This window comes from Terrapene carolina, unplaced genomic scaffold (genome assembly GCF_002925995.2).
Source record: "Terrapene carolina triunguis isolate 2854851 unplaced genomic scaffold, T_m_triunguis-2.0 Scaffold132, whole genome shotgun sequence".
NCBI lineage: Eukaryota > Metazoa > Chordata > Testudines > Emydidae > Terrapene > Terrapene triunguis.
The window spans coordinates 10,639,784-10,665,405 of NW_020664483.1; the positions used below are offsets into that span (position 1 = coordinate 10,639,784).

At 41.0% G+C, this 25,622-nt stretch overlaps 1 protein-coding gene across 2 annotated transcripts in view; it reads right to left on the bottom strand.

The window, feature by feature from the left end:
• The window catches only part of TASP1 (taspase 1), a 172,261-nt gene that overhangs the window by 45,719 nt on the left and 100,920 nt on the right, over window positions 1-25,622 (bottom strand). Inside the window, exon 11 of one of the 2 annotated variants that reach the window (XM_026653182.1) lies at window positions 23,826-23,936. The exons of the other annotated variant lie outside the window; for it this stretch is intronic. Coding sequence (XP_026508967.1) covers window positions 23,826-23,936 — 111 coding nt within the window. The remainder of the gene's footprint in view (window positions 1-23,825; window positions 23,937-25,622) is intronic. 2 annotated transcript variants of the gene reach the window in all.

Below are 25,622 nucleotides of genomic sequence, written 5' to 3' on the forward strand. Positions count from 1 at the left end.
GGGGGGGGGTTCATCAAGGAGAAAGAAACAGAAGTTTCACACCGTAGCCTGGCCAGTCACAAAACTGGTTTTCAAAGCTTCTCTGATGCGCACCGCGCCCTGCTGTACTCTAACCGCCCTGGTGTCTGGCTGCACGTAATCAGCGGCCAGGCGATGTGCCTCAGCCTCCCACCCTGCAATAAATGTTTCCCCCTTACTCTCACAGATATTGTGGAGCGCACAGCAAGCAGTAATAACAGTGGGAATATTGGTTTCGCTGAGGTCTATCCGAGTCAGTAAACTGCACCAGCGCGCTTTTAAACGTCCAAATGCACATTCTACCACCATTCTGCACTTGCTCAGCCTATAGTTGAACAGGTCCTGACTACTGTCCAGGCTGCCTGTGTACGGCTTCATGAGCCATGGCATTAAGGGGTAGGCGGGATCCCCAAGGATAACTATAGGCATTTCAACATCCCAAACGGTTATTTTCTGGTCGGGGAAGAAAGTCCCTTCCTGCAGCTTTTGAAACAGACCAGAGTTCCTGAAGACGCGAGCATCATGGACCTTTCCCGGCCATCCAACATTGATGTTAGTGAAATGTCCCTTGTGGTCCACCGGTGATTGCAGCAGCATTGAAAAGTACCCTTTTCGGTTTATGTACTCGCTGGCTTGGTGCTCCAGTGCCAAGATAGGGATATGGGTTCCGTCTATCGCCCCACCACAGTTAGGGAATCCCATTCCAGCAAAGCCATCCACTATGACCTGAACGTTTCCCAGAGTCACTACCCTTGATACCAGCTGGTCTTTGATTGCGTTGGCTACTTGGATCACAGCAGCCCCCACAGTACATTTGCCCACTCCAAATTGATTCTCGACTGACCGGTAGCTGTCTGGCGTTGCAAGCTTCCACAGGGCTATCGCCACTCGCTTCTCAATTGTGAGGGCTGCTCTCATCTTGGTATTCTGGTGCTTCAGGGCAGGGGAAAGCAACTCACAAAGTTCCATGAAAGTGCCCTTACGCATGCAAAAGTTTCGCAGCCACTGGGAATCGTCCCACACCTGCAACACGATGCGGTCCCACCAGTCTGTGCTTGTTTCCTGGGCCTAGAATCGGCGTTCCACGACATGAACCTGCCCCATTAACACCATGATTTGCACATTGCTGGGGCCCGTACTTTGTGAGAGGTCTATGTCCATGTCGCCTCCTCGCCTGGTATTGCCTTGGCAGGTTCTGGCTCTGCATATACTCCAGGATAATGCGCGTGGTGTTCATAGTGCTCATAATTGCCGCGGTGATCTGAGCGGGCTCCATGATCCCAGTGCTATGGCGTCTGGGCTCAAAAAAGCCGCGAAACTATTGTCTGACGGAGGGAGGGAGGGGCGACTGACGACATGGCTTACAGGGAATTAAAATCAACTAAGGTAGCTGTGCATCAGGGAGAAACACACACTGTCACACAGAATGGCCCCCCCCAAAGATTGAACTCAAAACCCTGGGTTTAGCAGGCCGTTGATTTCATGGAGGGAGGGGGAAGCAAATGAACACAGAACAAACCTGGTCCATCTATCTTTTACATCTTAGGCTGGCAGCAGACGGTGCAGCATGACTGATAGCCATCAGCATCGTCTGGGTGCTTGGCAGAAGATGCTGCATTATGATTGCTAGCCAACATCGTCAAGACGGTGCAATAGGACTGCCGGCAGGACTGAGTCTCCAGGAGACAAAACATGTCTGCCCAGGCACCTCTGGCTGAACTCACTGAGGAGTACGACGACGACGGATACCAATCGTAATACACGATCTGCTGCCAAAAGGCAAGGAGCTGCTGCTGTATAGCAATGCAGTCCCACGTCTGCCGGCACCCAGATGACATATGGTGATGGTAAGCTGAGCTGAGCGGGCTCCATGCTTGCCGTGGTATGTCGTCTGCACAGGTAACCCAGGAAAAAAGGCGCAAAACGATTGTCTGCCGTTGCTCTCACGGGGGGGGGGGGGGCCCTAATGACATGTACCCAGAATCCCCTGCGACACTGTTTTTGCCTCATCAGGCATTGGGATCTCAACCCAGAATTCCCCTAAGCGTCAATAACACACAATTAAGGTTGTAAGCACTCGATAGTACCTTCCAGAATACGAAAGCTGTGTTGGGAAACCAAGAAATGTGGAATTTAGGTCCCCTTACAAGAAAGTGTTATGGTTACAATAAAAGACCCAAGTGATAGAAAGCTGAGAGAAACAGTGTTAAAGTGACACTTATACTACACTGCCTTAACTCTGCCAACTTTCATCCCTGCCCAGAGGAGTCCATAGGGAGTATGCTTTAACGTAGTGCTGTTTCAAACAGCACTATGCTAAAGCATGTTAGGGAACCTTAAGTGCGCACCGAGCCAGGTCTACACTGACCAATTAATGCATAACACTTTATTTCACTTTAGAAATCACCCCCATAGGGGACATTACCCCACCGTACAGACAGGCCCTTAGTTTCACCACTGATTCACACCTACAGCCCCATTCAGAATTGGGGCTCAAATGTGATAGGTGTGGTGCAAACTCATAGATAGTACCTAACCCCAAAAGTTACCATCTTCTCCATCTCCCCATATGCTAACTAAACATAATTGGTTGATAATATAATAAAATCAATCACTATATTATATATAATATAATAAAATCAATATAATTTGGGTTTAAGGCTACTGTCCACCACTTGCTAAAATTTTCAGTATTTCTAGAACAATTTGCCATCCTATATGACATGTAAAAAGTCCAGTCTCAAACCTGTCACTGGATTAATGTGGGCAAGCTCTTACGCCTATGCAGTCCCAGTGAAATCTAAGATGCGACATGGGGATCTACACTAGGCAGATCAGATGGCAGAACTGGGCCCTAAAATGTGTTCAAAAATCTATGCCTATGTGTATAGATGTATAAAATGACATAAGTCTAGTTATCGAGATTTGTTTCTGATTTCAGTACATTCAGTACACCAATGTGAACGTAGAGCAACTTCCTTGATTCCAAGGGAGTTACTCTAGATTTATATTAGAGTGTCTGAGATCAGATATTAGCCCTGAGGGCATTTGTGTACCATACATATTTGTGGTATTTTGCTCTATTTTGGTTTTATACTTTTATCTTTAAACACCTTCGGGCAGAGATCCCCAAACTGTGGGGCACGCCCCCCTACGAAGGAACATTCGGGGGGGGGGGCGCAGCAGGGCCTGGGCTAGCCCCCCCAGGGGGGCGAAGGCGGGGAGGGAGCGCCACCCAGCTCCACTCCTGGCCCCGGCCAATGGCGCTGTGCCTGCCAACGGGATCCATTACTGGGGATCCACGCCCGCTGGCAGGATCTGCGGAGCACAAGGTAAAAAGTTTGGGGACCACTGCCTTAGTGCATCAAGCTAAAGAAAATTAGTCATTTTATAACATGTCATGCTTACCAGCATCTTAAACAAAAATAAGGCAAAATATATTACAAGAGTCTATAAGGTAAAGGATCTGAAAATGTTCGTTTTATGAGTCTATATCCATTCATTCTCACATCAAGAGAATTAAAAACTGAACCGCAGTTTATTGTCAGAGTTGAGTAACAAATTACCATTGGAGAGAGACTGTCAAACTGAAAATCAAGTGTCTGAACATTGTGGCCCTTTCATATTTAGAAGCAATACTGAAGATTTTCATATCTGAATAAAGTTGGGGACATTTTTGCCATTTTTCCAGTTTGTTTACTTTATCCATTTTACAGCACTTTGTGTATAGTCAGTTTGATTGTTTCCCTAAATAGGCTGCCAGTATCTGCCTTACTGAGAATATTCTGCCTTATAAGCATCAACACAAGAACTGAAAGACACGTTAGAAAAATGCAAGAGAGAGTCCTGTGGCACCTTTAAGACTAACAGATGTATTGGAGCATAAGCTTTCGTGGGTGAATACCCACTTCGTCAGACGCATGTAGAAAAATGGTTACTAATGTGTTCTGTAACTTTTCTTTGAGATATGTTGCACATGTCCATTCCACTTCAAGTGTGTGCCCAGTGCACCAGAGCCAAAGATTTTTTCCTTAGAACCACCTGTCGGAGCGGTGCATGCACTTTTAGCACTCTTGTGCTGCAGTCCAGTGGTATAAACGGCAGAGCTGCCTCCAGTCCTCCTTAGTTTCTTCTTACCGGCTAGAGACTCCGACATAGAAGGATCTGGGGCAAAATCAGTACTTGGTCCTGCTAGTGAAGGCAGGGGGCTGGACTCGATGACCTTTCGGGGTCCCTTCCAGTTCTATGAGATAATAATATAATATATGGAGATATACCTATTATTATTATTATTGAAAGGACACTGGGTCGTGGAATGGACATGTGCAACACATCTTGAACAACAGTTACAGAACAGGTTAGTAACCATTTTTTCTTTGAGAGATTACACATGTGCATTCCACTTCAGGTGACTCACAAGCAGTTCAGTCTGCAGGAGGGTGGGTTTCAGAGTCTATCTTAACAGTGATTGTAGAACTACTCATCCAAATTTTGCATAATCTCTGGATTGCCGAGATCTAGCATAGTGACTTGTAAAAGTATGCACTGATGACCATGTCGCAGCTTTACAAATGTCCCTTATAGGTACTTGAGCCAGGAAAGCTGTGGAAGCTTCAGGAGCCGTCAGCACCAAGTGGCTACCACAATCCAGCAGTTGCTGCACCGAGGATGCTGGCATCTCAGCAGGGGACAGTCTTGAAGGCCCGGAGGGAAGAAGCAGAGGTTGGTACCAGGGAGCCACACTGACACCCTACCTTCCATATCCAATGCTCTGCTAGTAGATGGTACTTGGAGATCTCAATCTTCCCGCCTTTGAGGAATGTGCTATTTTGTTGGCACTGGAGAGGGGGATTGGTGTCTTCCCTCTGACAATCTCCTTGGCAGGGGATGGGGACACCACAATGTCTGCAGGGGCATTCCTAGCCAAGGTGGAAGTATTGGGTACCCGTGCTGAGCAAGAAGGCTCTGAAGTTGGATGTGAAGCTGCCTGCATAAGAATATGGTGGATGTTGTTAAAATGAAAGCCTTACTTTACATTTCAAGTGTTTGTGTTTCTGTATCTTTACTAAAAGGTTAAAAGGCTTTTTAATGGTGTGTCTGCCATAGTACTAAGCAGGCGGAGGTCTCTGAACTACTCCAGCAAAAAGCCCAGTTACGCAGTATGTGCACTTAACGGGAAAATGCTAAACTGAAAAATGGCACTGTAAGACAAAACGTTTTGAAAGGAATATTTTCCTGCTATTGCCTTGCAGATGTGAAATTCTGATTTTTTTTGTTATTGTTTAAATGAAAACACTGACACTCCCGTTAACTAGAGTAGTTCAAAACGTTATGTTATAATTCAACGGAACGCAGCAGGCAGTCCAGTTCCACATGATTACAGCACACTGGGTGGTGCTGTAAAATATAAAGCTGAAGGCCAAGTGACTTTAATCTGATGACAAATGCAGCAATCCTTTACAAATGCACTGTCTATGCATCTCATTTTTATGTTACTAACAGAAAGTAGCATTTGCTGGTGACAGGCTTGATGCTAGCACCATCACAATTAATGAACAGCTGGTGTTTGGTGTTGTAATGACAAGCCATTCCATATAAAACAACACATCCGAGTTTCCTTATTTTATTTTTGAAGTTCCTGTATTGTGGATCAATGGTGGAAGACAGCTTTACTGCATACAGTAAATTTCTGAATAGTCTTTACAAATGCACCAGGTAAAGCCCCACGTTTGCAATGCAAACAAAGTATTTGGATGTCTGTTTTTTGCACATTCAAATAGATGTGCTTGCAAAAAAAAATTAGACTCTAGGATTGAATTTTAGAAAAATAATGGGCTATATTTTTTTAAATGTCTAATATTTAGATAGTGTATGTGTCTTTAAATTATCATAGTAGATAAAGAGAAACTGCTTTCTCGTTAACATTGGACTCCAAAATTTCCAGTGTCCAAGTAACTTCACTTTTCAGCATAAGGGGTCTAGACATCAGTAGGATTCACACAAGTGTCAGTTAACAAAAACCAAATTCATTGTTACGTAGCACTGCTAAGATATTGAACACTGAAATGTCAAAACATGGGTAACATAATTAGAGTCAAATTCTGCTATTAGATGCATGTGAGCACATTATCTTAAATAAAAGTTCCACATGAGTATTTGAGGGTAGAGTTTAGCTCATTGATCCCGATCCTGCAATGGACGTAGCATCCTCAACCACTAACTAAAATGGGAGTTGAAAGTTCAGTAACACACTAGGACACGCTCAGTGCCTGGCAGAATTTGGACCCTTAATGCAGTATGCATCACACAAAAATGTGTCTATTTTTCCCTATGGGGTGTTTCACGTTAAAATACAATAAATTGTGTTGTTTCAAAATACTAAAACTGGCTGAGATCCATATTGTCTGAAGAGTAGCCTCACTTACTATTACATCAAACTATTGGTTACTGGGCCATTTCCAAACAATGTTTAAAAAAACAAAACAAAAAACAACAACTTTACACCCCATATTTTAACTAGAGTTAAAATACTGTAAAAATACAGTACAATACAACCACATATGAATATCTAGCTAGTCATTACAATTTGATATGGAAGAATCACGGCCGGCTCCAGGCACCAACTGAGCAAGCTGGTGCTTGGGGCGGCAGATTGTTGGAGGCGGCATTCCGCCCAATCCTAGGGCGGCACGGCTGCTTTTTTTTTTTTGTTCCGCTCCGGCCGCCCTGTAGAGGGCGGCGGCACGGAGGACCGGAGCGCCCTGCAGGGCAGTCCTCTTCCTTCCCTCCCCGCCGACCGGAGCGGAGCCCCCGCGGCAGACGGCAGGAGGTGGCGCAGTGGGAGGGGCCGCGTGGCAACGCCCCTGCTGTAGCCCTGGCCGCCCCCTTCTCTCTCTCCCCCGCCTGCTCCCTTCCCCTCCCTCCCCAGCCGGTCCCCCTGCACCCGCGCCGCAGGTTTTTTTTTTTTGCTTTGCCGTTCTGGCAGCCCCGTTTTTTGTTTTGCTTGGGGCGGCCAAAAAGCCAGAGCCGGCCCTGGGAAGAATTTAAAGTTCTCCTCTTAGAAACCAGAGCACCTTGTTCACTTTAGACTGATTTGACAAAGTAAAAAATATCTTTGATTTTCATATATTATTGTTGAACCTGGATTTATAAACGGCACAGAAGCAAATATTAAAAAACCAAACAACATCTATACTACTGCAAGACAGGGCTGTTCAGTGCTAAGTGAAGATGGGTAGGTAGTAAAGCGCAATTGTGTTGGTAATAAAAGTTACCTAACTCCGTATAATCACTTAGCATGGCCATTATAGCTCATAACATTCTTGTGCCTTCAGCATTCACTTTTCAGAAATGTTCATCCTTCAGCACTCAAAACCAGTATGCGAAAGAAATGTTTTCAAATTAAGCCAGCCACACATGCCTTTACTTTCCCAAGTAAATTCACCTTCTTTATCTGCACCTAGAATGGTTATCCAGCAGCTAGCCAAATTTTTAGCAGCATGAATAATTCATGCAAAGTTGTGTTCCCACTTAACGAGTGCCCCAGCTGTAGATTTCTTTCCTTGTTATAGAATTAGTGCCAAAACATTTAATGCTACATTTTCCCTAGACCCTTTTCATTTTCACTGGGATTTGTTTGCTGGAACTTACTTGGAGTCTCAGTCAAAGTTACAGTACATTCCTTTGCCCCAGGTACACTTATTGGCCTGCAAGTAAAGCAGGAGAAAGGAGGGGATACAGTACATTTAGGGTTTTTTTCCACAAAAGCCTGCTCTGAGTTGTTAGAATTTAAAAATATGTAGAGTGGTTGCTCCATATGGACTATTATAGTAGAAGTTCCAAAACGGTTTTCATTAGCTTTTAATTCATTCACGTACCATCCTGAAAAACTCGACGTTGGGCTTCCAGTTTTCCATTCTCAATCTCTGCCCAAAATATGATTTTTTAAAAAAAAGTTTGGTAAAAAAAAGTTTTAACTGGTTTGGAGTTCTTGGAAAGTGGAACAAAACAAGCAAACAAAACGCAATTTTCCTCACTGAAGTGAGGGAGAGGGAACTAAAAAATGGCTGAACTTGGAAACTCCAAACTGTGTATGTGCTTTACAAAAGCTTTATGAAGTGATTTTAAAATACAAAAATATTTAAAAATTGGTACCAATGATGTGTGGTTGAAGATTTCCTTAAGCTGAAACTGCCATCCCAAAGAGTTGCACTACACAGCCTCACACGGCTAGCTACATTACAGCCCCTATCCTGCAAAAACTCTGTACATGCTTAACTGTAAACATATGGATAGTCCCACTGTCTTAAAGTTAAGCAAGTGTTTGCAGGACTGGATCCTCTGCACAGGCTAGTTAAATGGTCAGAGCTTTGTTGGCATTTTATAAAAATCCTGAAGTTAACTTCAGATCTGCTCCCTCTATGCTGTTCTCAATTTTCTATTAAGTTTTCTTAAAAACCAGAGAATACATTAACATAGCTTTTTGCAACAGTAAGGTTGGATCATTAATGTAACAGCAACCAGCAAATGCACGAGTTACAGTCCAAACAGCAAAAGAAAATGGGCTGCATTGTTCATAATCTTGCTCTTGTTGTGCTTATGGCTTTCCTATATTATATATGTTGTAAAACACAAAAGACATGCATCATAGCTGTACCATTATTGACATGACAGTAGTCCCAGGCAGGCCCTTGGAGCAGGCCTAGATTTATCTGTATTATAATATAGCGTAGAGATCCCAAACAAAATCAGGGCCGCATTGTACTAGGCGCTGAACAAACCTATTAAAGGACAATCCAAAAAGTTTATAGTATGGACAGACAAGACAAAAGGAGGAGAATGGAACTGTTATCCCCATTTTGTAGGTCAGGAGTGGAGGCAGAGATATTTACTGATCTTCCCCAGGGTCACCCAGGAAGTCTGTGACTAAGCCAGGCACTGAACCCAGGTCTCTTGAGTCCAGCATCTAAGTCAGAAGATCATCCCCTTCCTTTTTTATGGCAGTTAGAATGCTGAGGGCTAGCAGTAACATTCCTATTGTTGATATCCACACTGTGGAGCTGCAGTAGAAGAAAGTACAGCCGAACAGGTGGATCTAGCAATTGCTGCGGAGGGACCCTCAGAGCGGGATACCAATGGTTCCCGTGTTGAAGAAAGGGAGGGTAGTGCCACTGAGCCAGTGAAGCCTTCAGATATTCATGGCAATGGTACGGGAGGAGCAGACTTTTGGGTCTGTCCCAGTCCTCGGATGCTGAGAAGTCAGACCACTGTTCAAATGATGGTACTGTCAGATCTGGGTAAATCAGAGAGGAGTGGTCAGGAACACTAGCTGAAGGAGGTAAGTCCAATGCAGGAGAGAGTACTCTTTTAGGAGGAGAGTGCACCAGGAGATGTGGTGATCTCACTTCCCAGGAAAATAGTTCATGAGGTCAGGGTGCCATCTGAAGCCTCCCTGGTGTCAGCAGCATGTGCTCTGTAGTTGGAACTGGAGCCGGAACCGGAGCAGAGGACTGTCTCAGAACTAAAGGTTCCCTTGATGTTGGCAGTACCGATCCAGAAGGGGTACACAGCTCAGTAACCAGGACTGATGGGTCTGGTGTTCTATGTGGCTTCTTCTCATGTCTGTGAGCCTTGGAATGCGCTGCTTCTCCATGGCTGGAACTTGTGGAGGATGCAGTGTCCTTCCTGGGCCTTGAGGGAGGCTAGCAGTTATTGTGCATAAGCATAAGCAGTTACTGCCATGCTTATGCACATTTCCTTGCCTCACGACTAGGTCCCGCAACAGGGTCCATAGTGCTGGTACCAGTGGAACCAGACTGGAGCTCCACAGCAGGAGGTGCGCTCCTCGATTGCTCAGGCCAATGTACTGGGGGAAGAGGGGGGACCCTGGCCAGGATCCAACTGCAGCCTCATGACGACCTCAGTGAGATGTTTCTTGAGGTGGAGAACCTGGCCTTCCTGTGTACGGGCTGCAAAGCAGAGGCAGATACTGCACCTGGATGTGATGTGGGCTTCCCCCAAGCAGTGAAGGCAGTGTTGGTGCTCGTTGCTGACTGGGAATAAGCAAGGGCAGGAAGTGCAGATCTTGAACCCTGGCATCTTTGGCATAATCCAGTATCCAATCATGGGTGCTGGGGGGGAGGGGAAAGAGACCAGCAAAACAGCATCCCAAAGTCCTTAAATCCTAAAAACGCTACTACTAACACTAAAACTACTATAAAAACAACAAAATACTGGTTATATACAAGAATCTTTTTTGTGTTTTAGAAAATGCATCACAAGAGACGAGAGAGCGGTAGAGGCTCTGACTTGGACCACGTGGTGAAACTGAGGGCACGGCTGGTGCAGCCCACCCTTCGCCTTGGATGAACCCCTGAGGTGGACCAAGGGACACTACTACTTTCAAAGCCTCTGGCTCCGGATGCATGGTGAAGGGTATAGGTCTTAGGCAGTGCTTCCCAAACTTGGGACGCCGCTTGTGTAAGGAAAGCCCCTGGTGGGCCGGGCCAGTTTGTTTACCTGCCATGTCCTCAGGTCCGTCCGATTGCGGCTCCCACTGGCCGCGGTTCACTGCTCCAGGTCAATGGGAGCTGCTGAAAGCAGCGCAGGCCGAGGGACGTACTGGCCGCCGCTTCCAGCAGCTCCCACTGGCCTGGAGCAGCAAACCGCGGCCAGTGGGAGCCACGATCAGACGGACCTGTGGACGCGGCAGGTAAACAAACTGGCCCGGCCCGCCAGGGGCTTTCCCTACACAAGCGACATCCCAAGTTTGGGAAACACTGCTCTTAGGGGAATACAATAGGGACCATCGAAGAACATATCCTTACTGCAAATTGTTTAGGTAGAGAATGTTTCTTATTCATCTCATTAAAAAGAGGAAAGAATAAATTCATATTTCTGTATTTAGCACCTTTTTGGATAGGTACACTTATTTTCTCATATTACTACATGACTTTTAGCTGTGCTAAAGGAGTTGCACATATTTTAGAACAGCCATAAAGACAGTGTACATGAAGTTCCATCTGCTTAGTCAAGCTATGTTGGATGCTAGATAGGTTTGATACCACACACATCAGGGTCAGCTATCTAAAAACACTGATATAAAGAGGATCTTGAAACTGTTTTAGTCCTACACATGTTCGTGCTATGCACAGGGGACTTGACTTTGTAAAGTGCTGAGTGTCCTCAACGCTTCCTGAACTTAAAGTTTAGAACATATTTTATCCTCTTAGATCTAAAAACAGCATCTGTTGCGAGCAAGACATTAGGGAGAAAAGAGGAGTACAGACTGCTAAGGGACACACGAACAGCAATTAAAAGGAACACTTGGCAGAGCATTTTTCATATTTGTTCAGCTATTTTTAGAAGTTTTAAAAGACATGAAAACTTGAAATGTGTTTTACTGAAATTTTATCCTGTAGATTATATTCACCATGGTGTGTTACTAAAAGGATAGGACCTAATAGTACCCACACTGATTTTGCTTAATCCACATTGGGCTCTTTGCACATATCTTAACATAAAATTAAGACTTTAGTAAATGTATTCTATACTGGTTGCCTGAAAATGTATTTTATGACAGTGGAAAGATGCAGATGCTATGCAAATCTCTGTTTGGGCCACTGGTTTGCAAACTGCAAATATAATCAAATTCTGCTCTCATACACCAACACAGGTTTATGTTGGCATAAGGAGGAAGAATTTTGCATACAGTATCCAAAGATATAAACCTGATGAATCAAGCCGATAAATATAACAACCCACCCCTGTGAAAAGACAAGGTGCCCTTCAGTAGCTTTGTGCAACAGATACATAAATTATATTTTATCATGATGGACATTATCACCAACTTAACCTAACTTCAGAATTTAATAATTCAGCATTTTATTCCAATTTGACAGTTTGGAAGTGCTATGAAGTGATTTCTTACATATATTTGTGTGCCTTATTCTTTTAATCTAATAATGGCCTCCAAAAAATAAGCGACCCAATTTTCACAGCTCAGGACTCACTGCTCCCATTGAATTCAGGCTAAGGCTGAGCATCAGAGGGCTAAAGCCGACAGGTTTCCTCTCAGAAACTACATGACAAGCAAGTTCTGTCTGTAAAATGAAACCGTGTAGAAAACCGACCAATTTTAAGGGGAATCTAATCCTTATGAGAGGCTGTTAGATTACAACCACCAGAGCTTGATCCACCGAACAGATACACAATAGTGCAAGGACACGAGACTTGACCCTTCTGGTTTGCCTCAGACTTCAGCCTTAGTTTCCAAGTCCATTTAAAACTTAGTCTTTGCCGAGATTGACAAAAAGAGTGGCCAATTGTTGTGGTGTATTTGGTGATGGTGGGGACCCACCTATTGGAAACCCAGGCTTGGTGCCAACTCTTCATTTAGAGCATTAAAGATCTGATATTGGATGATAGCTGATAGGTAAATCCATTCTAAGGCAGATGTGAAACTCAGCAGAAGCAGTGTTCCATTTAGTGTTACCAGCTCCATGGACTAGCCAGTCCCCCATTAGGTGTATTGTATTTAGATCTACTGTCCTCCATACTACAGGAACCACTACTAGCGTCATTGTAATTAACATTTTATGTCTTGATCATTTGGATGTAAACATTTACTATGGAAAGGTATAAGCACTTGAGTGGCAAAACTATTAAGCAGTACTGATGGAGTGCAAACAAAGTAATACTTCCCAGTTTTAAATACGTTTGCATTAGGTTACTAAAGAAGGTTCAGGGGCAATTAGTCCACAAGGATGTTCATTTTCTACTACGCCACTGGACTACTAAGCCTGTGCACACCTCAAATTGAAATGAAGTCATTTGCCCGGTCTATGCTGATGCTTTGCATCACATTAAATTTAGTGCTAAAGCTGTACAGGGTATCTTTGATAAAGGTAATTTATATGAATACACACTAAATGGAGAGTCAGGTTTTGATTTCATGCACCTTCATTTGTTAAATGTGTAAGCACAAGAAAGCATCTGGATCCACAGATCTCTAAATTTTAGGATAACAAAGTAACTGAAACTACCACAGCAATTTAAAATAAGTTGGATTTTTAAAGAAGCTGCAGCAAAAATTTGTCCTCTGCTTGAGACTTTACATGCCAGATTTTTAAAGACATTTATATAATTGAATATAGTGCATGCTATTAAAAATATGTGTTCATTTAGGAGAACCATAAACAGACCCTTTAATACAGAAGTAGAAGCAAGGCCTGCTAAAGCACATACAGAAAGGTATTTTTAAAATGCTCTCCAGTGTCAGCAAAAAAACCTTAACAAAACCCACAAGAGCAGTGAGTGATTCTAAAGAGAGATAATTTCATTTAAGGAGCTGTATGCTCATTGTCTGAAGCAAATGATGAATGTTGTAACAATGCTTTTTATTAAAGCTTTCACGGTTCTATTACTTATATTTGATATGTACACACATGGTATCTACCTCCACATATTTTACATTAGAGTGGTGGTGGGCAACCTGCGGGCCATACGCAGTCTGTCAGGGTAATCTGCTGGTGGGCTGCCAGACAGTTTGTTTACATTTGCATGGCTGCCCACTGCTCCCAGTGGCCGCAGTTCATTGTTCCCGGACAATGGGAGCTGCGGGAAGCGGCGCAGGCCACAGTGACTTGCTGGCTGTCGCTTTTCACAGCTCCCATTGGCCGGGAACGGCGAACCGGAGCCTCTGGGAGATGCGGGCGGCCGTGCAAATGTAAACACTGTTGCCCACCTCTGCATTAGAGGGATATTTTAAAAAAAAACAAAACAGAAAGACATACACACAAATAACTAAACAATGCAGTTTTGATGGTGAATACCTATGAGGACAAAGGAGGATCTTGACTATAATTCCAGATTTCCAGTTTTACAGTTAAATTTATTAATCAGATTCTGGGCTGAAGAAAAGGAGAGATGTTAGCTTCTTTACCAATTGGGCTGGAAGCTCTCAAAGGACCCCTCCAGACCACAATGGATGCTGCAAAGGTTCTGGGAGGTGGGATGGCCCCATGGCAGAGCTAGGAAGTGGCCATGCTGTGTAACTTTGTCCCCTGGCAGTCCAGTGGCTATCTGAGCATGGACCTTTTCCCCATCAATCACCATGACCTGTGTGGTATTAGGAGAGCTCCCATCCTGGGAGCTCCAAAAAATGTTAAACCCTTCTCCCGAGAGTGGAGTTTGCAAGGTTCTCTCGTCAGATTTTCCTGCCAGAGTTTGCTTGGCTTTTTGAGCTATCCTCCTGAAGTTCTCTTTAGGAAGGTGCAATCTTAGCAACTGAAATGTCATTATAGACATCAAAATACAGCCAGGTTTACTGTACCTTGAATCTCCATAAACAATCAGCAACACATCTTCATTAGCACTATAGGTGAGTCAATTACATTTAGTGTTCATAGCTCAAGTTTATATCTTCAGTCTACCTTGCTAAATATTATTTGCTACTGGTGTCCAGGGCACAGTCACAAAATGATTGCCGAGAAGAGAGATTTCAACAGGATGGTCCACACAGATGTGATTAGGACACTGAAGACCAGTTTGCTAAAACTTGTTTGTTCTCCCCACTCCCCGCCCAAAATGTTTACTTTATAGAACAGTTATGATCTAGTATTTGAGAGTATACAAGAATGTTAATAGCATGACAGCTCTTTTTAAAAAGGATATATGCAATATAAATTACACTGCCAAAGAGCAATGCCTAAGTTATGCGCTTGCAAACCTCCCTATATATTCATGGAAGTGATAGTGTGGGAAGCACAGAGGATGAAATTCCTCTTGCTGAAGACCAGTCACTAGACTTAATGGGGATTTGAGTGGTGCATAGGCCCTGTGCTGGCCCCTTCACGGGGTAAATATTTCACTTAGAGTGAAAAACACACAAACTATAAACAAATGTTAAAAATCTATTTAAGAAGGGTGTCTAAATCCTCCCATCAAAAGATTAGGAAGTAGCCAATTTTAATGAATATACTGATGTGGAGCTTCATTATTATTTTTTTTAAACTGAAGATAATTTCTCATAAATTACTCATGGGATTTTTCCACCATGATTCATGAGTTACAAGATCATCTGTAACTCATGTCAATTACAAAAAACAAAACAAAATAAAAACAACCAAAAAACCAACCAAGAAATCCTGATAACTGGTGATGTAGACAACATTGATCAATTTTTCTAAAACATTTTTCTCTGCAGTCTATAAGACTCTGAAATAACAATATCATTACATGTTTAACATTCTAAATCAGGAAATTAGATTTCAAAACTTGGCCAGCCAGGAATGGGTAATCAGTAGTCAGTTTTCCTTCTCTCCCTCCAGGGAGAGGATGGCTTGTACATGAGTGTATAAATGTGAAAGCACTAGTGAAAGCAAGGTCAATAGAATACTCCTTGGATTTGGAACAGAAGGTGTTGAAATTAACATTCTTAAATCCTGTGGGAGTCTTACTCTTACCATACAAGCCATTACCTTGTCCCTGTGGAATGGTGTTATCAATCATGATCTTCATCCCAGCACTTTAGATGATTTTAAATATTCTGAGCCCAAATCATAAAATACCTTGAAGATAGAGACCAAGATCTTGAATTTGATGTGATACTGTACGGAAAGCCAGCAGAGACCACAGAGGACAGGTTTGAAGCATGCAGCTGTATTATGTATTAGTTGAGGTTTCCAAATAGCTGCTGTTTTCATAACCAGGGTAGAATGTTTTGGTGTAGTCAAGTCAGGAGTAACAAAGGAATGCAACAACTGAAGTCAAGGCATCATCCACCAGAGTAGGGTGCTGTTAGACAGACAGCCATAGAAGGTAGAATGTTTTACTTGCTGAAGCTAGTCTGCAAGAGCTTGGTGTACTTAAAGAATTCAGGAGCATTCAGTCCTCAACGTGTTTTCCTTCTCCAATAAGCATGATCTCCAGTTTCCGAGGGTTCAACTTCAGCCGGGTAGTATTCATTCATAAATTAATCTCAGACTGGCAATTGGCAAATCCGGTCTAATGATACTGTCATAGTGCGAAGATTAGGTAGACTTACGCATTATCTTGACACTTGGGTTCACGGTCTCTCACCATTTCTGCCAGTGGTTGAAGGTAAGTATTGAAGAAGAGCTAAAAGAGAATTGATCCTGTGAGACTCTGCACCTTTGCCACCAGATGCCATCTCACTTGCAGTTCCCCATCCAAACCCTTTAGGGGCATCCCTCCAGGAAGATCTCAAACAATTTCACTGCCTTTCCCCTAACTTTGGCAACCGCCCTCAGATGGGACAGAAATATCATGAACAAATGCTACAGAGAGGTCCAAGAATATGAGAATAGAGGTCTGCCCACCATCCTCTGACATCAAGAGATTGTCCATCACCACCGCTAATGCAATTTCTGTTCTATTCCCTGGACTGAATTCAGATTACACAAGGTCTCAGATAATGGATACTATTAATGAACTTGAGCTATAACCACACCCCTATTTAGTTATTTTCCATTGAATTATTTAATGTTATAGTTAAGTGTATCCAAAATGATACATAAATGTTTTCCAATGATAATTAACTAGAGCAGATCAGTTATTTCATGTACAAACTGTACCCTAAAATACATTAATACAGCAACCTAGGCAACAAAAATTTGAAAATATTTTTGCCTCCTAGGACTGAAAAGCATCAGATTCTGTTTATAGTTTTCAAAGGGTTTTCTTTAATACTTTATAAGAAACTCTAAACTACAATTCATAATATTTCCATGTGGACAGTCTGAATCTCCTGCCTGTGAGATGGCACAAACGTTTACTCTCAAGTCTGCATTCCTCAAACTTGGCCACATTTGAAAGGAATGGATGAGTAACAAAATCCACTGTTTTGTATGAAAGATATTTGTGTTCATAGAACATCAGTCTTATTCTGTGTACCAATCTACTGCTCTTCTATTTATTACGTTAAACCCATTCCATTTACAAAAGTCTAAATTGAATTTCCCCACCTCCTACTCAATCAGAAATTGTGTGTTATCCATAATATTTTGGCTCTAAACAAAGGGATGAGGGAAGCACATCACCTGCTGTTTAAACAGCTCCAAGTGTCTAAGCCAGGCATTCCCTAATTGGAAAAATTCCCAAGGTTCTGCAGAGATTTCAAGAGTTCTGTAAACAGGAAGCAAGGATCTGATGGCAAAGGCCAAAATCAGCTGTTCATGGGTCCAATACAACTACATTTTTACTTTTGACTATCCACTTCAGTTCTCCCTTGCTAAACCATTCTTTTTGGCTTGGTCCAGAACTATTTTTTTAGAAGTTTAATGTGACCACGAAGTACAAGTTTAAGAAAGAGGAGCAAAAAAACCAGCCATGCTGTCTGTAGTAGGCTATTAACCTAATTTATCCAGTTATTTCACAGTAGAAGGAAAACTTATATGGTATAATATAGCTTAAGTAAGCTTTATATCAGCGAAAATCAAAATCTGTGACAGTTCACAAGAAAATAAGAGTTACTTAGTTTAAGCCTAATATTTAAGCATAAATTTTCCCCTTGGGTAATATTTTGCAAAAATTAACGTTGGCCTGATTTTCAGAATTGCCAAGCACTCACAAAACTGCACTGTTAAGTTTGAGACTCCTCTGTTGATATGTTACTGGAAGCAGTAATATTCATCTGGATTTTCTGTATTCATTCACAGATACCAATATGCATTAATAGTAAGCTATGAGTAATGGATCAATATCTAACCTGTGCCAAATATTTTTTGGAAAGAAGTGACTGAGAATATATAATAAACAGGTTTTAATTACAAACAGGCCTAATGCACATTACAAAATAAGAACACAATTTTTTTTCCATTCTTAACAAAAGCAATGAGCATTTTGACAATGAATGCTATTCATTTAATCTGCTTTTTTATTTGAGTCTTTCCAAGAGTTTTGGAAACATGAATGAGCTAACTCACAACTCCTGTGAATTTGGGCACTATCATCCCTATTATAAATGGGGAAACTAAGGGATACCGAAGCAAAATAACTAATTTAAGTTCACACAGCACGTCTGGGACAAAGCCAGGGACTGAACCCAGAGTCTCTGACTTCCGATTATGCTTGTAATCAGAAAATCTTCATCTCCAGAAAGGATGATAGCCTTTAAAAGCAAGTTTAAGCACAGTCCTAGTTCAAAAATGTTATTCTGTCCCACCTAACTAGATTAATAACACACTTTTCATTCCACATGGACTTTATTCCTACTTTGCCAAAATCTGCCTCACTGAAACAGCCCCAAGTTTGTCACTACTGAATGGCTTTTCTGTTCATCCTGCAGACCAGCTTGTTTATCTATGGCTTCTAGCAAACCTTTCATATAGTAAGATGTTTTTCCAATTAGTCACCAAGAGGAATAACTGCTTTTGGAGGAGTCTCCTTAATGTGCAGTCAGTACAGAGGATCCAGGGTAGACATAGAAAAAAAACTCAGATGCCCTATCACACAAAACTTAAGTAAATCTGCCCATCTTTCTCAGACAGAGTTTTCTATGACTGGTAAACCCCACAATAAAACTGTATGTAAACACTGCTCTTGTGTTGGTATTGTCATAGCCTTACTGCCACAAACTAAATTAAAAGAAGTCTACTTGTTCTCCTTCAATATCCTGGTATTTCTTTTAATCTTTTCAGAATAGTTTCATTTAGATCAACTTTTTTAACTTAAATTTATGCCCACAGACCTCATGTTTCCTTTCTCAAGACTTTTGCTGACTATCTTCTGTTTCTTATTCCTCAGTATCTGTTCCTTCAATATTGCACTATTCTAACCTATTATTTCATTCATGTTTTCCTCCCCAGCACACTTTCGTTTCTACTCCCAAAGCCTTGTATATAGCACCAAGGTCATGAAGTCCCAAAGGTTATGCACTTGCCACCTGGATCAACAGGGAAACCACAGATGATACTGTTCTCTCATTATCTTGTCCTATCTGGACAACCTACTGACAATACATTCCCCAAGACTTCTACAAATTAAGTTTACCTTGCCGAAATGCTTGTGCAGGAGAGTCCCCTCTGAAACACACACAAGCACAGCTTTTAAGAAAAGCCATGATGCAACAAACTGCATAACAAGTGAGGATGAGTAGGCAGGAAAAGACCCCAGCTCAGCAAAAGTACCTAACAACATACTTAAGTCCCATCCACTTTAATGGGGCTCAGTGCTTTGCTGAATCTGGGGTTCAAAGGACACACTGAGGTCTCATCCTTCTAAACCCAGGAAAGAAACATGAAACTCCTGTTTTCTCCACAATCCAGTTCCCATTCTTACTTTGGTTCCATTCTTCTCTCTCCAGCCTGTCCCTGCACCCTTGCTCTAAATATCTGGTGCCTTGACCTGTATATTGTGGATACAACTGGGAAGAGCTTTGCCTGTCCTGAGCAGCCAGCACTGAAAACTACCAACAGATAGGAATATTGAGGGGGTTAGAGTTTACTAAGGTTTTCAGGATCTTTACCAAACAACATTTCAATTTTCTCCATTATCCTCTTCACTATTAGCACCACAGGTGAGGCAGATAAAAGGCTAGGTAGCGTTCAATGTAATGATGTCCTTTAACATTGTTTGCACTGGATTTAAAAGATTTCATACTAAAGAACATTGATATAGTGATCCGGGAGTTCATGTCTGTTACTGGCTTGGTGAAATCAGTCTTATCATGGAGTCACAGACAGTTCCCTTAGACACTCCAGTCTATCTTGCCACTCAGGCAAGCTGGACTATGTGATAAATGGTCACTTACACCAAAAAAATCATAAAATATTCAGATTGCACCCAGACCCAAGAGACCAGTTACAAATGCAGGTCAATTTCCATCCTAGATCTCACACCAAAAAACAATGTTGGCAGCCAATTCTATAGTAAACTAACTAATGGCTTATTAGCTAGCTGAAAAGAATGAGAGTTACTGAGAGGTTAAAGCAGGTAAAAATGTATGTACCAGTGAGTCAGAGTTTATACTTTCAAATGGAGCAGAGATGTAGTAATCTGCCAGTTTCCCAAAAGCCTCTCAACACTACCCAGAAAACTCTGGGGATCTCAGTCTTCTCATTCAGTTATTCTGTCCTATTACAATCCAAACAATCCAGAGAGGAAGAATTTTTCCTTATGTTCATACATACAGCATTTTCTTACAGAAAAGAAGCTGACAGAATGACTACCCAAGCTTTTTCTTTGATGGCGGAGAGAGAGGAATGCATTTAGAGTCTTTGTGTGCGATGATCAGAGAGCAATGTCCACTGGCCTTCAAATGCTCGAGAATTAGCACTTTCCTGTTAAAGTTCTTCATTTGCATTATACAAGGCTTCTTTCTCGTTAGATGGGTTATTTAGTTGCATACAATATAAATGTTTGCTATTACATTATAACAGGATACAAATAAGTGAAAACCATGTTAATAACATCCCATTAGTTTTCATGAAGTTTAAACACTACATATATTCTTACACATTTAACAATCGCTTTGATGTATATACCAATACACGAGTGAACGGGCCTGGCTTCCTGATATGAGTTTGTAAGCTGATGCCTAGGTCTTTGCCAGAGGTGGTACTTGGCTTACCAGCATCACACATGTAATAGCCATTTAAAAATAGAATAGTTCACTATACAAGATTGCTTCAAAAGCTTCTTACCACCAAGAAACAGTAAGTTACTGGGAAATCATGGCATGAGTATTTTTGCTTGAAGTAATTAAAAAAAACACAAATCAACCTAAAAGAATATCTATTCCCCCACCCTTGCATTTGCTACTTAACTAGCTCCTGAGGTTTTGGTCTGTAATCAGCTGGTTAGCATACAATATTATTAAAGAACTATTTTTGTCAGCCGTTTTCTTTTGGTTTGGTGTGCAAATCAAAAAAAAGTTCTGGATCTAACAAAACTCTTATTTCAATTAGTAATATAAGAATTCTAGAGAGCATATAATGTCTTGAACTGGGCTACATTTAATCTTTCCCTTTACATTTTCCATTACGGTAAATTAGAACTGCCAAGAATGGTTTTTTAAGACAAAGATTTGGATCCATATCTCCAGCATTTGCCCAACACCTTCACAATACTGTTCTGAATTAGACAGTAATGTTATAAAATGGGTAAATCTTGCCTACAATATAGCTGCTTGTCTTAGGCAGATTACTGCCCAATTCTGTGCCAGTAGGCTCAGGGGTATATGGTTAAAATGTGCTAAAAATATATTTGTGCTACTTTTAAGCAGACACCATCTTTGTTCTGTCTTTGTACAGTGGCTAACACAATGAGGTCCTGGTCCTTGACTGGGGCTCTGAGGCACTTCTGCAATACAAATATTCTACCGGGACCTAAAAAATTGCCTCTCTCCCCATATCACACAAATTGCAGTGGTGGTCAGATGCAGTGCTCAAGATGGAGATCTAGCTTCCTACATGGAGAGGAGCTAATGGCAAGACACTTGCAGTGAAGACCCCATAGGCTCTAAAACTTGCTTTCTCCTTAGCCTTCTGAACATACTGTAAGATCTATCTTTTCTCCCAGTCATGGGAGAATAACATCTGAAGGGATGAGTTTTGTCTTAGCCGAAGCTGTTTATTACTGATCTTAATTATTCAGGGATAATTAAGCAGCATATTGGTCATATACACATTTTACAAGAATGAAAATTTAGCACTGCAAGGGAACCCAGAGCATGGAAGGGGCATCTACCAACTGATTATTTTTACAAATCATATTAAATAAAGTACCTGTGTAAACAAGTGTTCTTTTTTTTATCATAACATGAATTAATTTCACAATATTTTCTTCATTTTCAAACTTCACCTTGGGATACAGAGATACAAATACACACTAAAATATAAAGCAAGGTGAAAAGTCTCTCTTTGCTTAAGGTAAAGTTTCTGTTTCTGACAAATAAATAAAAGGAAATTTCCAGCAAGTTCTAAATATTTGGTCAACATTAGGCAGCAACTTTTAGTTGACCTAAATATCACAAACAAACACCTTATTTACAATTTCAAGTGATTTTGCCATTTTGCTGTTTCCAGAAAACCTTCAGGAAGGATCATGAACATTTCAGTTCCACTATAATAACTTGACAAACTAACACCAAAATTAAATATTACCTCTTCAGAACTTCAAGCTGAATACCCTCATCACAACTATTATTTGACTTCCAGAGCTTGTCTCTATCACCACAATCTAGTTCTCCAATTTTTCTTGACTTTGTCTCACCTGGATTTAGGGACGGAGCCCTTTTTGCACTGCAATAAATGGCATCAGACAGTGTAATATTTTCAATTATGACTAGCCAAGTGACATTTAGAATATTTAGGATTTATATTTTTAAACAACAAACCAGCCAACCTGACTATACCTTGATGACATAGATTTAAGCATAATCAGAGTTTAAGAAATAGGATTAAAGCAGTAAACTGCACACAGTGCTGCTTTCTTATCATCAGAGTTAGCTTCAGGCCTGGTACCAGGCACATTATAAAACGTATCAGGTTTCCATTGCCCTCTCTTTGTTCTAGCAGTAGCTAGAGGAGATAGTGATACTCAGACCTCAGTGGTTCAGGAGCCAAATTAGTGAGCAACATTACGCAAAAGAGCCACAGCAGTGTGAATTCATTGTTTCATTTACTGCATCCTGATTGGTTAATAATTAAATCACACCGTGTTTTAATATCATGTGCTGCAAAGAGCTGCAGAAGACACATTAAAGAACCACTTTCAGCTCCTGAGTCTCAGTTTGAGTATCACTGTGCTAGAGGCTCACACACCTATATATTGTTTGTGTGTGAAGGTTTAACATGGTATTTCTAGATTGAAATAAAAATAAGTAATTAGTTGCAATTAAGAAGTTTTCCAGTAAGGCACTGCCCCTGACCACATCACCCAGGAGCAAGGTACTTGCACACTTAAGAGACACATGACCTATGCTCAACTGCTTAGGAACTTAAACAGTCCTTATGTTTCTGAATGCTGTAAGATTAGACTACAGTGAAGCTTGACATACTACATATGTCAAAAGTCTCACTGTAATCCATGGTATCTCCTGGACTCTAGGTTTATCTAGAATTGATTAGAGCGTGAAAATCTGACGCTTTGGGTGACATTTGTTTTCTTACTTTATTTTACTCAAGTTTTGTACTTATATTTTTCATACATACATACAACAAAATAGTCAAAAATATGTGACACAGAATGACTGAATAGGATCCACAATTGTAATCATTATGTTAAGGGGGAAGAAAAAAAACAATCAGCATTTGCCTTTTCTATTTATTGTCTTCAGTGAAATCTATATTTCTTTTTCTGAAAAAATTTAAATTATTTAATTCACAAACCAGAATCTGTCCACACAGGATTTTTAATCAAAAAATAAAATGGATCTTAATTTCCACTAGGTAAAAAAGGGGGCATGGGAAGAAGCATTTTATAGCCTCTATGATTATTAAATCACTAATTCCTAACAAACTCACTCTATACTATAGTCAGTGATTCAACCTAGAAAATTCCTCCCTCTAAACTATCTGTTCCCTGGCTTTTAACATTCAGTCACTTCCCAACCAAGGAATATATTTCCCTTTCCTGTATGTATTTTTCTGTGGTTTAATTTATCATTCACTAAATACATTACAACATACTACTTAATCTCTGTCTACAGCTTCAAGACCACCAAGTAGCTCCAAGAGGAATTGCAAAAATATATCTGATTATATTTTAATGGACTGTTTTTCTTTTCAAACAGAAATGATAAAACATGTATGGTTAGGCAGTTTTCTGATGAATTGTATACTTACTAATAAACTTGTTTTGCATAGTCTCTAGCAGAGCCTGGTGGGCATCTTCTGTTTGCAAAGCACGTGAACATTCTCTGGCCAGTATGGTCCTTACAAGGTGCTCTCCACAACCTACACAAATATCACCACCAAGAATGATTAGAATATAGTTACCACTCACAGGTACTGATAGTTCTTTTATAACCACACAGTAAAGAGCTGTATTTGATAGAGGATTTCACTATTGTATTAAAGGTTCTGACATTGGTTCCTCTGCAAGTCCAAATATCAGCAATCGAACCTGACAGTATAATTCACTTAAAGCTCCATGGTAAAGACACACAGAGAAAAGAGGCAAGGATTAAATACACAGAAAGCAAACAGGTGAGGAAAAGGGGTAAGAAGAAAAGGGAAAGTATCATGGTGTATGATTAATCATCTCCCTCCAGATTCTGCAACCATAACTCACATGAGTCATCTACACACAAGTAATCATACTGGTCACTCAAGTGAATAATTATGTAATCTAGCCCTTAGATTAGAAGTTTGTAAAGCACAGATCTACCTTACACAGATATCTTCTGGTCATTACATAAATGATATAATATATTACTAAATGTAAATCTGAGCTCAGGTTTTAGAGCCAAAAACTTCCAAACTTAATCCCATCTTTAATACCACCTCCTGGTATGATTTAGCCTTTCTGCCTCAGTTTTCCAATCACAACATGGGAATAAGGGAAGTTTACTTGTAATTAGGTTTTTGAAGGCACATCTGCTCTTGGGTTTTATGTTTCTTGCTAAGAACTCCTCTAGCTCACAAAACTTTGTCTTAAGGAACTGAGAGTGTTTCATGCAGACCTTTAGTCACTGCCTCAGTGTGTTAACATAGCCTTCTGCAATTTACTGACAAGCAGGAAGAAAGGTTAATTAACCCATGCTTCTGGTGTATATGTTAGTCTTTTCATCTATGTTTTTTCTGCTATTGTATGCTGTATGTCTATAATGGTCCTTTAGCATGTACAGTTCAGTTCAAGTTGTACGCTGCATGTTTATTACAACTATGTTTTCTTGGACAGGAGACTGAATTTGTGATACTTTTTGGGCATAAGATGTTACTATTCTCTTCTGTCATCCACAAGCTGACAGGTTTTATTCCACTAGTCAGTGGGAGGATCAGATAGCAATGATCTAAATAGGCCCCAATTATATCTATCTAGGGAAGCTGAAGTGGGCTATCAACTGTGCTCCAGTTAGCAAAAAAAATAAAAATAAATAAAAATAAAAAATAGGCCTCCTAGAGAGCTAGCAAGTCAGCCTAACTGAACAGCTGAGAGATGAAAATGATTTAAAGTCATTTACATTTAGGTCACTAGTTATTGGCCTTGGTCATTAGGAAATCCCATTATCAATCCTCTGATTCTACTTCTGTTTGGTATGGAGGCATCACGTGTATACTTCAAGAACAAATGTTACAATTAGGGTTACTATTTTGAGGCGTTTTTTTTTTTCCAGGCACATGAAGGACCAATGTTCAGTACTGAAAATCTGTTTTTAAAATCTGTATTATTTTCCATGAATATCATTTTTTTCCATCTAAACCACCACCCTACAAGCACACAGGAGAGATTAGCTATTCTACTCCACAAATAATTTTCAAAAAATGCAACAACTGTAGCCACACCGGAAGAAAAACATGAAGCACTAAATGTGGTTTTGTTAGGGCACAACTTCATTCACTTAAAATATCAGGGAATACCCGCTCCTGTCCAATTTAGCCAATAACCATATCCCTTCCATAACTAGTACCTGCACTGGA